Genomic DNA, 16201 nt, shown 5'->3' on the forward strand with positions numbered 1-16201 from the left:
CTTCAAAATCTGAGAAACCTTTCTGTAGAATTTTTATTTCTTCTTCTTTAGGTGTTTAGTAAGTGAAGCCTTTCGAGCTTCTGGTTTTCTTTGTGATAAGGTTTTTAACCACCAATCAGTTTCTTTGGTGAATGTAGGGTTATTCAAGTTATCTGTTTCTTCTTGACTGAGTTTTAGTAGTTTGTTTCTTTTAAGGATTCTGTCTGTTTCACCTAAGTTATTGAATTGTTTGGCATAAAGTTTGGCATCAGTCTTACTAGAGTTTATAATTTTTATTGATTTTCTTAAAGAACCAGCTTTTGCTTTCTTTGACATTTTATTGTTTATGTTTTCTGTTTCATGATTTATGTTCTGATGTTTATTACTTCCTGTCTTTTGCTTCCTTAGGGTTTAGCTTGCTTTTCTTTTTCTAGGTTATGAAGGTAGAAGTTGAGGTCATTTATTTCAGAACTTTCTTTTCTAATACAGGCATTTAGTAGTATGTATTTCCCTCTAAATATTGTTTTAGCTAGATTTCATACATTTAAATGAATTGTATTTTCACTTTCAGAATGCTTTTTAATTTCCCTTTTGATTTCTTTTGCTATCCATGGATTTGTTAGGAATGTGTTACACAGCTTTAAATATTTAGAGATTTTCCAGATGTCTTTCTGTTAGCTGATTTCAAATTTAGTTTCATTGTAGCCAGATACCAAAGTTTGTATGATTTTAATCCTTTTACATTTATTGAGACTTGTTTTATTCCCTCAGAGTATAGTCTGTCTTAGTCATTTTTCTGTGTTCATTTGAAAAGAATGTGTATTCTACTGTTATTGGGTAGCTGATCACCCAGTATAATATCAGTGATTAATATCATTTAGACCAGGTTGGTTGATGATGTTCAAGTCTTTTATATCTTTCTGATTTTTCTGTCTACTTCATTAATTATTGAGAAAGGGGTGTTGAAATTTCTGACTATATTTGTGAATTTATATTTTTCTACTTTTAGGTCTGTTGTTTTCATTTTGTATATTTTAAATCTTGTTAAATATTTAGTATTGTTTTGTTCTCTTGGTGCATGCACACCTTTGTCACTTTGAAATTACTTTCTTCATACCTAGTAGCATTCTTAGCTCTGCAGTCTACTTTATTAATATAGCCATGGTATCTTCTTTTTTTTAAATTAATGTTGGAATGGTATGTCTTTACCATCTTTCTTTTACCATTTTTGTGCTTTATATATATATTTTAAATTTATTCTATTGAAGTATAGTTGATTTACAATGTTATGTTAATTTCTACTGTACAGCAAAGTGATTGAGTTATATACACACACACACACACACACATTGTTTTTCATATTCTTTTCCATTAAGGTTTATCACAGGATATTGAATATACTTCCCTCTGCTGTACAGTAGGACCTTGTTGTTCATCCATTCTATGTATAATAGTTTGCATCTACTAATCCCAAACTCCCAGTCCATCCCTCCCCCACCCTCCTTCCACCTTGGCTACCACAAGTCTGTTCTCTATGTCTGTGGGTCTGTTTCTGTTTCATAGATATGTTCATTTGTGTCATATTTTAGAATCCACATATAAGTGATATCATACGGTATTTGTCTTTCTCTTTCTGACTTACTTCACTTAGTATGATAATTGCTGTAAATGGCATTATTTCATTCATTTTAAAACTGAGTATTCCATTGTATATATGTACCACATCATCTTTATCCTTTCATCTGTCAGTGGATATTTAAGTTGCTTCCATGTCTTGGCTATTGATATTAATCACTGATATTATATTGGGTGATCAGCTACCCAATAACAGTAGAATACACATTCTTTTCAAATGAACACAGAAAAATGACTAAGACAGACTATACTCTGAGGGAATAAAACAAGTCTCAATAAATGTAAAAGGATTAAATAGTGCTGCAGTGAATGTTGGGGTGCATGTATCTTTTCAAATTATAGTTTTGTCCGGATATATGCCCAGGAGTGGGATTGCTGGATCATATGGCAACTCTATTTTTAGTTTTCTGAGGAACCTCCATACTGTTCTCCAATTTACATTGGTGCATACTGCACCAATTTACATTCCCACCAACAGTGTAGGAAGGTTCCCTTTTCTCCATACCCTTTCCAGCATTTGTTACTTGTAGACTTTTTAATGATGGCCATCCGGACCCATGTGAGGTGGTACGTCATTGTAGTTTTGATTTGCATTTCTCTAATAATTAGCGATGTTGAGCATCTTTTTATGTGCCTGTTGACCATCTGTATGTCTCTTTGGAGAAATGTCTATTTAGGTCTTCTGTCCATTTTTTGATTGGGTTGTTTGTTTTTTGTTATTCAGTTGTATGAGCTGTTTGTATATTTTGGAAATTAAGCCTTTGTTGGTCGCATCATTTGCAAATATTTTCTCCCAGTCCATAGGTTGTCTATTTGTTTCACTTATGGTTTCCTTTGCTGTACAAAAGCTTGTAAGTTTGGTTAGGTCCCATTTGTTTACTTTTGCTTTTATTTCTGTTGCCTTGGGAGACTGTTGTGTCTTTATATTTAAAGAGGTTTCTTTTAGGTATCAGGTAGTTGGGTCTTTTGAAAAAAAAATCCAATTTGACAATATCTGCCATTTTATTTAGGTGTTTAGATCATTTATATTTAATGTGATTATTGATATGGTTGGGTTGAAACCCACCATCTTGGCTATTTGTTTTCTTTTTGTCCTTTCTGGTTTTGATCACTTTTCTCTTTTCCTCCCTCTTTTTGTATTGGTTACTTTTGATCTGTTTTCTGTTCTTTGTTGGCTTACTTTACCTCCTTATTTCATTTGTTTGTTTTTGTGGTTGCTTTGGGTTTTATAGTATATATCTAATATTTTGTGGTAGGGCCACTAGGTTCTGCCATGGCTAACAAGCAAGCCAAGAATTAGTTCTCAAAATGAAAACAGGTTTTGCCTAAGGGCCGTGTCATTGCTTCAGAATACCTGGAGCCTCTTTTATGATTCTTCTTTCCAGGTTTGCAACAGGCTCAAAACATCATCCCTGTTTTCCACAGATACTTTGAGCACCACTGGATCCATGGGTCCTAAGCGCTGAGTGGCAGAATGTCCTGTATTGAAGTCTGGATCCTTCTGTTGCTCTGGGCCCTCCTCAACTATTGTCATGTAGTAAACAAGTTGGAGCGTCGTACTGAAATCTAGAAGGCATATGTTTCTAGAAGTATATGTTTTCTTAGTGGTATGGGTTGAAAGGTGCAACTTGATCTTTACTTTCAGTGTACTCTAGATCTTTAACTACCTGAAACTTGACTGAGGTTGTAGACTTTTCTAATTTTGTGATTTTTTTTTTTTTTTTTTTTTTTGCGGTACGTGGGCCTCTCACTGTTGTTGCCTCTCCCGTTGCGGAGCACAGGCTCTGGACGCACAGGCTCAGTGGCCATGGCTCATGGGCCTAGCTGTCCCACGGCATGTGGGATCTTCCTGGACTGGGGCACGAACCCATGTCCCCTGAATTGGCAGGCGGACTCTCAACCACTGCGCCACCAGGGAAGCCCTGTGATTATTTTTTACCCTCTGGCATATACATGTCATCCCAAGGTATCTAAGGCATATACTGTCTGTTCTTCAGGTACTATCAGCATGAGGTCATCAGTAAAGTAGATTAATATAATGTCCTATGAGGTGTTAAGATGTTAGGTCCTTTGTAAGCCAAGAGTTAGCAAACTTTTTCTGTAAAAGGCCAGGTAGTAAAGGTTTTACAGGCCATATGGTCTGTCTTTCAACTACTCAACTCTGCTGGTGTAGTATGAAAACAACCATATACAGTATGGAAAAGAATAGGTGGAGCTGTGTTGCAGTAAAACTTTATTTACAAAAATTTGTGCTAGGCTGGATTTGGCCTATGGGTCATGTCTGGCAACCCCTGCTATCGACTAATCAGTGGCACATAGTTGATATAACCTGGTGGCAATATCATAAATGTACTGATATCTCTACTAAGTAAAAGCAAAATGCTTCTGATTTTCTCTGTTTACTAGGATAGAGGAAAAAAAAAGTGTTCAAAAATTAGTACCTATGTGCCAGGGGATTAATTGATTTGTTCCACATGGAGACCACATCTGGAAAAGCATGTGCAATTGGAACCTACAGTAATCTTTTGTCATCCTCTAAGATGCACCCATTTTGGAGACAAACTAGAGAGTTAAAAAGGAGTGTAATAGGAATCGCCATACATGTGTCTTTTTAAACAAGCCTTGGATGGTGGCACTGATCTCTGCACTTACCCTAGGGATTAATATTTTTATGATATTTGGGTTGGGGGAGCTCCAAGACTTCCATTGGCCTTTCCTTCTCAAATATTTTTAATTCCATAGGCTTGGCAGTTGCTAAGAATATATGTCCATTAACATACACACTCAGGATCCAGGAGAATTACCTTAATTTAAGGTAGGGGTCCAACTTGACCTACTAGGAGGCAGACTCTACTAGAAACTCCTTGTATTACTTGACTTCCGTAAGTCTCCACTCTGACCTGTAGACTGCAGTGGTAGCTTGGATAACCAAATACGAGATACTTGAAAAATGGGGAGAATTTGGGAATTGTTGTGGTTTTAAGAAAGAGAGAAAAGTCTAAAGGAAGAGAAGTTTTTAAAGTAATTCACAATTAGAAATTATTTTAATATTAACTTTAAATTTGTTTTTAATTCAGACCAGGCCTGCTTAATATTTTCTGTAGTCTTCCAATTTAAATATACTTTCCTGTTTTACAATTTTATTTCCTAAATAAATTTACTTTATTTTGGAATCGGGTTAATAGGTATTTGATAAACCTTATTTTGCAGACCTTTTTCTCTATTACAATATCTTACTTTTGATTTCTTTTTTCTTGTATTTATTAACTTTTTTTTTTCCTCTTCCTAACCTTGTGACCTGTCTCTCCACAGTCAGGCATATTTTTTTTTTTTTTTACCATATTATTATTTTCTGAAGTCTACAGATGTTCTGCTGGGGTCAGTATGTTAAATACTATGTCCTCTTTTACTTGTTTTCTTTTTTAAACATTTTATTTTAGAAAAATTTAAACATATATCAAGTAAATAGAATATTATAACTAACACATCACCCAACTATAATAACTATATCAACATTTTGACATTCTTGTTTCATCTATACCTCCATTCCCTCCCCACTTACCTACTTGATAATTTCTACAGTTCTATTTTTCTTTTTTAATTAATTTTTTATACAATTTATAAAAGTTACTTTACATTTGCAGTTATTAAAAAATATTGGCTATATTTCCCATGTTGTATAATACATCACTGAGCCTATCTTACACCCAATAGTTTGTACCTCCCACGGTTCTTTCTTTTTTAAGGGAAATTTGCACATATTGAAATGTATAAATATTTGCTATATGGTTTCAACAAATGGATACAGTTATATAAACCACACCCTGTTTCAAAATGTAGATTTTACTGTTATTCAAGTATGACAAGGCCAACAGATTAGGAGGCAACAGCTGTTGAAAAGATAGTTCTCATGGATCCCAAGAGAAGGGAGTACAGCACCAGCAGCCACATGGGGAAGTGTCAGTGAGGGTCAGGAGGCAAAGGAGCAGGAGGGAAATGTGGGCAAGAGCCTTTAGTGTGATTTCCCCAGGAAGGAACTGGAGAGGCAGAGTAAGCAGGTTTAGAATTGGCTAGTTTGAATACTTTTAGTGAGCTGTGGGACATAGGGGTCTTTATCTGATACCTGACCGTGCTGTGATTTGGGCAGAGGAATAGTGGCCCTGAGTGTGAGAACCCCATAGAGCAGATAGTTAGGAGTGTCGGCTTCAGATTAGAGGTTTGCTTATGAAAGGCACTCTTGCAGGCGAGTTGTTTGCTATCTCTAGGAATTAGATAGTCCTGGGACGGGCAGTCCTCTGATGTCAGCAAGGCCCCAAGATGCCAAAGTACCAAAAATACAGAGTAAAAAACCATGATTAGTACATTCCCCTATCACAGTGTAGACCATTTCCATCTCCCCAAAAGTTCCTTTGTGTCCCTTCCCAGTCAGTCTCTGCCCCACTCCAGACAACCAATGTTCAGATTTTTTTACTTTAAATTAGTTTTATTTGTTCTAGAACCTGATATAAACAAGATTATATCATGTAATTCTTGTGTTCCGCTGCTTTTGCTCAACACATCATATGTATATGTTGCTTGTCTCTATAGTTTGTTGCTCTTTATTGCTGAGTAGTAGTCACTGTGTGAACATACTACAATTTGTTTTTCCAGAGTGGATAAACATTGGACATTAGCTTGTTTCCAGTTTTTGGTTATTGTAAATAAACCTGTTATAAACATTCATCTTTTGTTGACATATGTTTTCATTTCTCTTGAGTAAGTAGTAGGAGTGGAATTGCTAGGTCAGGGGTTCGGTGCATGTTTAACTCTTTATGAAACTGCCAGTTTTTTAAAATAGTTGTGCCATTTTACATTCCCACAAGCAACGTATGAGAGTTTTGATTGCCCTGTATCCTCATCAACATTTAATGTTGTTATTCTTTTAAATTTTATATCCTTTAAAATTAAAAAAAAACACTTCCTGAAACCCTAAACTTAATACACCTTTCTCAGTTTCTTTGACACCTCTATTTTTTTTTTTTTTTTTTTTTTTTTTCTTTTTGCGGTATGCGGGCCTCTCACTGTTGTGGCCTCTCCCGTTGCGGAGCACAGGCTCCGGACGCACAGGCCCAGCGGCCATGGCTCACGGGCCCAGCCGCTCCGCTGCATATGGGATCCTCCCAGACCGGGGCACGAACCCGTATCCCCTGCATCCGCAGGCGGACTCTCAACCACTGCGCCACCAGGGAGGCCCGACACCTCTATTTTTAAGATAAATACTTGGTTAATCAGTCTTTTTTTCAATCTATATAATTTTCTAGACAATTTGTCAATTGCCTGCAAATGCTGCTGTATTTGGCTGGTACCCCACAAGGCAAGTAGATTTCCCAATCTCTTTCTCTTACACACACACCCCCCCCCCTCACAATCTAACAAGTATTTATTGCTTAGTTTTCTCCAAAGTATTATACTAAGTATTGTAGGGCATTTTATAAAGATAATAAGCACATTATCTGCTTTCAAGATGGGAAAAGCAACTAAAAGTCAATAAGTAAAATACAAGGTAGAATGCAATACATGCTCTAAAAGAGATAAAAAGAAAGTAACACTTTTAGACCTTGGAGCCTTGAAGGACATGCAGGTTTTGACAGGTGGTGATGATAAGAAAGGGCCTCATAGTGAAAAGAATAGTGTGTTTTTGTACCATACAATTAGTCCATTTAGTCATAATATAGTAATAAATTATGTTCATTTAGATAGAACTGACTTGAAATCTCTCTCTAATGTTCGAAAACCTTTTTCTCCAGATATTTTGGGCATCACTGAATAACTGCACCTTCTGAACTTTATCTTTGACTCAGAGCATAGACACTGTTATTAGGATGAGGTTTGAGGGTTAGAATGGTACCATCTTTTTGAATCCTCATTCTCACTGTTCTGGTACTCTGTTTCACCAATTATTTTTCCTTTCTCTTGATTCTTCTATTTCATCTTCACTGAATTTTGTTGTTACACCTATAAATGTATTAAAATCTCCCTCCTCCACACCATTACAGGGGGAAAATAACTATTTTTCAATCCTGTTGTATCTGTCAAGCTGTCATCCTGTTTTCCTCTCCTGTAACTGCAGAATTGTTCACTTACTGCTTCTATCTCTTACCTTCACCAGTTATTTAACCTTTTGCTGTCTGAATTTTGCCTTCAGCCACTCTTCTGAAACTATTTTATGAAGGGTCGAAACCATCTCTTAGTCAATAAATCTAATTTTTTTTTTTTTTTCTTTTTCAGTTCAGATTGTCTTTGGCCTGTTTACAGGCTTTGTAAGCCATGTCTTTCTTCTTGATGGTCTCCCCTTCCTAGGCTTCTGTGGCTCTTTCCTCTTCCGGTTGTTTTACATCTGTCTTCCCTGCCTCCTCTTCCTCCCTGTAAAGGTAGTGTTTACCAAGGATTTGCCCTTGGCCCACTTCTTTCATTGGTAATCTCATCCGAACCCATTCCATCATACGCAGACCTCATCTGTTTCTCCAGCTCACTGCTTTTACATTCTTCAGTTGCTTATTAAACATGCCTCACCATCACTTCAAGTTTGATATGTTTAAAATGTCTCCATACTTGGTCAAACCTGAGTTTCTTCCACTGGGTCTGTTAATAGCACCCTTATCTTTCCAATCACCCACACTTCAAACCTTGGCATTTTCCTTGATTTTTTCTCATTTGTTTCCCACATCTAGTTAGTTGCCAAGCCTAATAGTTTTAGCCTCTGTGATCTCTCTCCCCTCTTTCTTCTTCTCCACTTCTACTGTCACTATCCTAATTTAGGTCCTCATTTCAGTAAGTCTTTTGCAGTGACTCTCTCATGAATTTCCTAATACAAAATTGTAGAAAGAGCATGGGCTTTTCAGACCCAAGTGCTAATTGTGAAGATGGCACTTACTAGCTGTCTGGCTTAGAGCAAATTATTTAACCTCAATTTATAGATGAGAAGATTCAGACACAGAGAAGTTAGTCATTCTTAACCTCATGAAGTACTCTGTTTTGAAGGATAAATGGGATAGTGTATACCTAGTGAGAAGGCACTAAAAAAATATTATTTATCTCTCCCTACTTTTAATCTCTTTACAACCCATTAACAGATTAATATTCTTTAAGCACAGCTTTAATCATCAATCTCTTGCTCTTCGGTGTTTCCCCATTGTCTAATTTGCCCATAATTTTTAGCCTAGTGTTTCAGACGGTTAATTTGCTTCAGCCTCCCTTTCTGACCTTATTTCTTCCTACTCTTATAAACATCTTTTTGAGCAAAGCAAAACCAGTAGCAATGCCCAATAGCAAAGTAGTTAAGAACATGAGTTCTAGAGTCAGGCTACCTAGATTTAAATCCCAGTTCCTTTACCCAATTTGGGCACATTTCTCAATTTCCCTAAACCTTAGTCTCCTGTCTGAAAAAACTAGGATAACTATACTGCCTACTGCATTGGGTTCTTGGAAGGATAAAATGAGATTATGTATATAAAGCAGTTGGTGCCTGGCACATTGAAAGCAGCCACTTTTAGAAGGATTAGTAGGAGTAGCAGCAATAGTTTTTGTTGATGCTGTTATTATTTGCTTCTCCCATTTCCATCTCCAGGCTCCTCATATTCTTTTCTCTGCATGGAATGCAGTTCTTCCCATTTGTACCTGTCTAAATTTTAACCATCTTTAAAGATCTCCCTTGGTTCTCTTACCAGTCTTGTGTCACCACCTTTCCCCTAGTTATCTTTCCTTTTCAGAATTCTTTAACTCTTTTAGTTTAGAATACTTATTACTTTCATGTGCTTATCAGTCCATTTCCCTTTAAAAGACTAGAAGTGCCATGAGGGCAGATTGTGTAATTCATTTCTTTTATCCTCTAAAACACAGCATCTTACACAGAATCATGACAAAAAGTATTTGCTTAATAAATATATTAATTCACTATAACCAATAGCCCTTTTGTTCCAAAGGATTTACTCTTATTTCTTTAGGAATTTCTGTAAACTCTCCATTAATCGTTGGTACATAAAAATTTTAATTTTGTCATGAAAATGCAATTATTGGGCTCAAGGAGACTAATTAAAGAAAAAGCATTGTAGCAGAAGACAATAATAGCAAAACAAAACAAAAACTGACCAGGTGACACTCTTTTGAATTCAACAAAATTATTTTTTTCTACATCGCCTCTTATTTCTTCATTTCTTACTGTTCCAAATCTGCTCTGTACCTATCATGGTGCCAGATTGAGGTGTGAAGTAAGCATTTGTGGATAACAATTGATAGAAAATCTGTTTTATGAAATAAAGAATATTATACAACAATACATTAAAATGTGATTAAATATCTTGTTCAATTTGTTAAAATGAGAAAGTGTCACCCTCACATTCTGTGCAGATGGAGTTTTTTCTTAGTAAGCATTCCCACGGGTCTTAGGAAGGGGGTAGGGTGGGAGTGGGGGAATCTCCACTTGAGGATTTCCTTTCTCACGGTGATTTGGCGCTTCTCCAGCCTATCCTTCAGCATGATGTGTGCCTTGTCCTTGTTAAAGGAGGCTTGTCATTTGCTTTCATGTCTTTAAAAATATTTCTGGTCATTTGAAATAATTAATTTATAAATGGTATACTATCATTATAAAGAGAGTGCTCCAAGGGCAAGAGGCAAGTGTTAGCAACTGAGTAAATATTTAATTTGTATAGACATATTATTTATTTTTTAAATAGGTATTGATCAACACATTAAAATGGTAATATTTTTCTGTTCAAGCATGGCCACCTAGAGTCTGTCATACAGAGTAAAGTAAGTCAGAAAGAGAAAGACAAATACCGTATGCTGACACATATATATGGAATTTAAGAAAAAAAAAATGTCATGAAGAACCTAGGGGTAAGACAGGAATAAAGACACAGACCTACTAGAGAATGGACTTGAGGATATGGGGAGGGGGAAGGGTAAGCTGTGACAAAGCGAGAGAGTGGCATGGACATATATACACTACCAAACGTAAAATAGATAGCTAGTGGGAAGCAGCCGCATAGCACAGGGAGATCAGCTCGGTGCTTTGTGACCACCTAGAGGGGTGCGATAGGGAGGGTGGGAGGGAGGGAGACGCAAGAGGGAAGAGATATGGGAACATATGTATATGTATAACTGATTCACTTTGTTATAAAGCAGAAACTAACACACCATTGTAAAGCAATTATACTCCAATAAAGATGTAAAAAAAAAAAAAAAAAGAATGGCCATTCCTTACTTGACCACAAAAGGCTATGGTTCTTCAAATGTAAAATAGATAACTAGTGGGAAGCAGCCACAGAGCACAGGGAGATCAGCTCTGTGCTTTGTGACCACCTAGAGGGGTGGCATAGGGAGGGTGGGAGGGAGGGAGATGCAAGAGGGAAGAGATATGGGGACATATGTATATGTATAACTGATTCACTTTGTTATAGAGCAGAAACTGACACACCATTGTAAAGCAATTATACTCTAATAAAGATGTTAAAAAACAAAACAAAAATTATAATTATGTGACATGATAGAGGTGTTAGCTAACACTATGATGGTCATATTGTAATATACAAATGTATCAAAACACATTGTACACCTTAAACTACACAGTGTTATATGTTATTCATATCTCAGTTTTTGGTATGAAAAAAATTTTGATTGAAACTTTATTGCAGCTTTATTGTAATAGTGTTTTACATCTTGATGTATATCTGTTCAGTTTTTTGTCTTTCTATGTATGCATGTATGTGTGTTTATATACATATAAAAGTGACATTATACCATACACACAAATATATATACTATAAATAAGTATGTTTAAAAAAAACTCATGATAACTACATTAATTGTAATGAAAATGCAAATTAAAACTATGGTTAACTTCCAAGTTATATTAAAGAATGATAAGGATGGAGTGCTATCTGAATTCTCATTAAAATTTTTTTTTTAAAAAAGGTATGGGGGCTTCCCTGGTGGCGCAGTGGTTGAGAGTCCTCCTGCCGATGCAGGGGACATGGGTTTGTGCCCCGGTCCGGGAAGATCTCACATGCCGCGGAGCGGCTGGGCCTGTGAGCCATGGCCACTGAGCCTGCGCCTCCGGAGCCTGTGCTCCGCGACGGGAGAGGCCGTGGCAGTGAGAGAGAGGCCTGTGTACCGCATAAAGAAAAAAAAAAAAAAAAAAGCTGTGGTTCTTAATTACAATACAGAATATTGTTTGGTTTTTTTGTAAGGTAAACTTGCTTTGTATACTTTAGAAATATTATTTCTATAATCTATTTAGTTATCAGGTGGCTTTATGCTTGAGGCCCTTGTTAAGGATCTCTTTTTTACTTAAAGCCCAGTTCCCCATTACTACTCAGAGGGAGTGAGGAAGCATGGAGGGAGGGATGTAAAACATGACTAATTGATAGACCAGCTGGATAGATTTTCAAATTGCGAGATTTTTTTCTGTAGTGATAGAAAATTTAGTATCAATACTTTACAAAGGCATTTAGTTTTTTGTTTTCATATTAAAATCTCAAGGAAATTGATTGGGAGACCAAGCAGTCAGCTTGGGCACAGAAGAAATTTAAGAAAACTCATCCTGTATTAGGTGGATTTTCTGCTGAACCTGAGGAATAAATACTTTTTTGGGACATGTGGGTTTTCGTGTTTTTATGAATTGTTTAGGGAAGCTTTTCTGCTGTAATGGCTGAATATAAGTTGCAAAGATTTAAGCCCTTCCTTATATTAATGTTCCACCTCATTAACTTCATTGTTAGGGCTTTTACACTTCAGTGATTTAAATAAAATGGTCTAAATGTAGTTCTGTTGTCCTCTCTTTCTCCCTTTTGAGGTCTAGATGATTATTTAGTTTTGTGTTTTCATTTAGACTCTATAGTTAATTCTGTTAACTGCAAGATGATGAAGGAAAGCTATTGTATATCTAAATATCTTATGCTGCAACTTCTTCAACTGTTGTTTTAGCTTTTTTACTTTCAAGTGGTCTTCAGAGACCAGGAACCTCATAACTGTAAGAATCCATTCTACTGTAGAGTTCAGATAGGTGATTATAGATGAGCTTTCGCATATATCCTGTGGTATTTATAGACCTGGAACCCAAATAAGGAAGAGCTTTGCTTAAAAGCAATCTATGTTTGTCCTTAAAAATGTTTTCTAAGCATTTTCAGAAAAAGTTGGAATTATGTAGTGAATTTCTGAGCAGACTCACCTTTGCAAATATTTGCAGCTCCTTGTAAATGGTAGACATATTTAGGCATAAGGGTTTTTCCTATATGATTTACTGCCAGATATGAGGACATCTTAGCACTGTATACCCCAAATGCAAATTAGGTGTCTTTGTTAAAAGTGTAGAGAAAAAGAAGTTAATTTGAGTTCAGGGAAATTAAGCTGTCATGTCAGACATTTTGCATTTTAAAAAATATTTAATTTCTAAGGTGCATTATTAAATAATTTTATAAAGATTCATCAGTATTTGACCCCTTTAAATTGAGCAGTGAATTTCATTTTACATACGTGTAGGTATTGACGTGAGATATTGATGTTTATTCCTAATCATTTCTTTTATTTTCCAGCTCACCAGCGACTGGAACCAGCAACTCTGTCAGGGATTGTGGCATTTATCCTTAGTCTTTTATGCGCAGCTCTGAATTTAATTCGAGGCTTTCATGCCATAGAAAGTCTCCTGCAGGTACTGTGCTATTTTTGCAATTTCAGGTGACTATGCCTTTTGATTCTACTTGTTACACAATTGATTTAAATTGATCTGGGTATTAGTACAACTTAAAATGCATGCTCAGATTTTGTATTCTTCATACCTACTCTAGTTTCCCCTTCCTCTAAAAACACTGATTTCTAGTTGACTTCTTTGACCTAATTAACACATATCTATTTATTATCTACTCTCCCAGGAGGTACTGTTTAGAGGTATTCTGGGGACACCAAGATACGTGTGACGAGGGCCCTGCAGTCTCAGACCCTAGAATTGAATTGGGGAGGCAAAGAAGTCCACAAACAAATGTCAAGTACAGAAAGTTTGGAAGAGGAGTGGTCAATGTGAGTCAGGTTAGGAGAAGGAAGCTCTGTTGTGAGGGAAACTCTGGGAGGGGTGAACGGGACCTAGAAGGATCTGAGTGGACAGAGAGGAGTAGTAGAAAAAAGAGGGCATTCATGGGCAGGTTTTTGTCCTACCGCAGGGTATTCCTACCTAGTTATCTGCTCCTTTTCCTTTTTTACTGGTGGCTGCCTGTGAAATCACTAATTTCTTGAGATATTGCCAACTATTTTGTTTTCCAGAGGAGTTTCTTCCAGAGACTAAAGGTATCAGAGTATACTTTTTCTCTTATTCTTTTTGTAAACTTCTGAAACTCCTTTTCTTAAAGTTAAGCACATCTCAGCCTTCCTTTCCCTGTTTCTACTCACTTTCCCTGAAGATTTTTTTGACACTCTCACATTGTAAATTAGTTCTCTTTCTGTGGCCAGTATTAAGCCAAGAATATCATTTGTAAAAACCCAATCAAGACACCTTCTATTCTGTTTTTAAATAGCTGTTAGTTTGGGGGAATACTCAAGAGAGTGCCATTTTGAGTACCCTCTGAACGTCCTCAGCCATATGAAGCCAATAGCAGAGGACATCACAGGTTCCAGACAGCTGAGCTTTGCCTCCAGGGGGTTGGGGGTCTTTTCATGACTTCCGAATTCCTCTCCCAAACATCCTGGGCCTGCAGGTAAAGTCCCTCTTCCCTTTCAGGCACAGGACAGCTGGCTATTGTCTCTTGTCATTCCTGCCCCTGTTCCTTAGCCAGTTAGCTTTATTCCAGCAGTATTTCAATTTCGAGCTAGTTAAACAACCTGCCAAAAAGAAACAAAGGCAATTTGGAGACTGCTGACTGAAAATACTAATAAATAAGATCCTCTCTTGCCTTTTTTTTTTTAACTTGATGTAGTGGAAAGAACAGTAGCATAGGAGTGTGAAGAGTTGATTTTTGTTAGTGGAAGAGAGAGAGCGAGAGAGAGGGTTGGCTCCAGCTGAGCTACTGATTAGCTCGGTGACCTTGAGTAGCTCACCTTACTTTCTGCTCCTCAGTTTTATTGCTTATAAAATGAAGGAGAAAGGTGGATTTGATGAGTATTTCTCTAAGTATAGGACACATTTACACCTGGTTACACAATAGATGACTTTAAGTGGTAGAGAGGTAAACATTTTTAATTTTAAGAGTTATGTATTTAATGTATATTAATGTATAGTGTCTGTGTTTGGTAAGGGATACTAGTTTCTGTTAATGGTAGAGATATGAAAATTTCCTTTTAAAAGAAATTAATTGTAATAAAAGTCACCTTTATGACATATCTTAATAAATAATGGTATAATTAGTGTTTAGAGTTGCCAAAAATTATGAAGGTGGTTCTGTGAGGTTAAAATTTTATTGTTAAAATAATTCTCTAGTTGTTTGAAATTGGCAAACTAATAAAGGGAGGGAGCAGGCCTGGGTAGAGGAAAGGAGAGCCTTACCATCCCTGACTTAGAAGACAGTACATAAGTTGCAGAACCTGGGGTTTAGTTCTCATGATTTTTAAGTTAAAATTCAGGCAAGGCTGTCATATCTCATAATTTTTTCAGGCACTCATATCCTATCCCTCCTCTTCCTGGACTGAGTCTTTCCTCTGATTCACAACTTCAAAACTAAGCAAGTAGTATAGAACGGATGAACAACAAGGTCCTACTGTATAGCACAGGGAACTATATTCAATATCCTGTGATAAACCAGAGTGGAAAAGAATATTTTTAAAATGTATGTATATGTATATCTGAATCACTTAGCTGTACAGCAGAAATTAATGCTACATGGTAAATCAACTATACTTCAGTAAAATAAATTAAAAAAAAAACTAAGCAAGTAATATAAACTACAGCTTTTCATGGCTTTTGAGCTGCTGTCCCCGACTAATGCCTGCCTTGATTCCTAAGTGTTTCATGTTCTCCCTCTGATCAGTAATGTCTTTGCCTCATCACGGTTGAGGTTTTCAGAAGAATAGTAATCTGATTAAACTACTGCTTATGTGTAACTGACTGATAGCTCTGAGATTTCTCAGCCTACTTATATTTTAAAAAGACAACGTTACAAACCAGTATCTCTCATGAACATAGATGCAAAAACCCTCAACAAAATATTAGCACATTGAATCCAACAATGTGTAAAAAGTATTATACACTACAACCAAGTGGGTTTTGTTCCAGTTTTGCAAGGCTGATTCAACATTTGAAAATCAGTTAATACAACCTATCACATCAACAGGCTAAAGAAGAAAAATCATATGGTCATATCATGCTTTTTTGTCAGAAAAAGCATTTGGGGGCTTCCCCGGTGGCACAGTGGTTAAAAATCCGCCTGCCAATGCAGGAGACACGGGTTCGGGCCTTGGTCCGGGAGGATTCCCACATGCCGCAGAGCAACTAAGTCCATGCACCATAACTACTGAGCCTGTCCTCTGGAGCCCGCATGCCACAGCTACTGAGGCCCGTGCTCCTGGAGCCTGTGCTCTGCAGCAAGAGAGGCTGCTGCAGTGAGAGGCCTGCGCACCACAGTGAGGA

The 16201-nt window shown here is 36.8% G+C and overlaps 1 protein-coding gene across 4 annotated transcripts in view; it reads left to right on the forward strand.

The window, feature by feature from the left end:
- The window catches only part of SEC22A (SEC22 homolog A, vesicle trafficking protein), a 73179-nt gene that overhangs the window by 33816 nt on the left and 23162 nt on the right, over positions 1-16201 (forward strand). For 3 of the 4 annotated variants that reach the window (XM_081235642.1, XM_081235643.1, XM_081235641.1), the window contains one exon: positions 13185-13300. In XM_081235642.1, coding sequence (XP_081091768.1) covers positions 13185-13300 — 116 coding nt within the window. Of the gene's footprint in view, positions 1-13184; positions 13306-16201 lie in introns of all 4 variants that reach the window. The other variant, XM_081235644.1, reaches the window with a different exon arrangement.

The sequence above is a fragment of the Mesoplodon bidens genome, assembly GCF_964165515.1.
Source record: "Mesoplodon bidens genome assembly, chromosome: 5".
NCBI lineage: Eukaryota > Metazoa > Chordata > Mammalia > Artiodactyla > Ziphiidae > Mesoplodon > Mesoplodon bidens.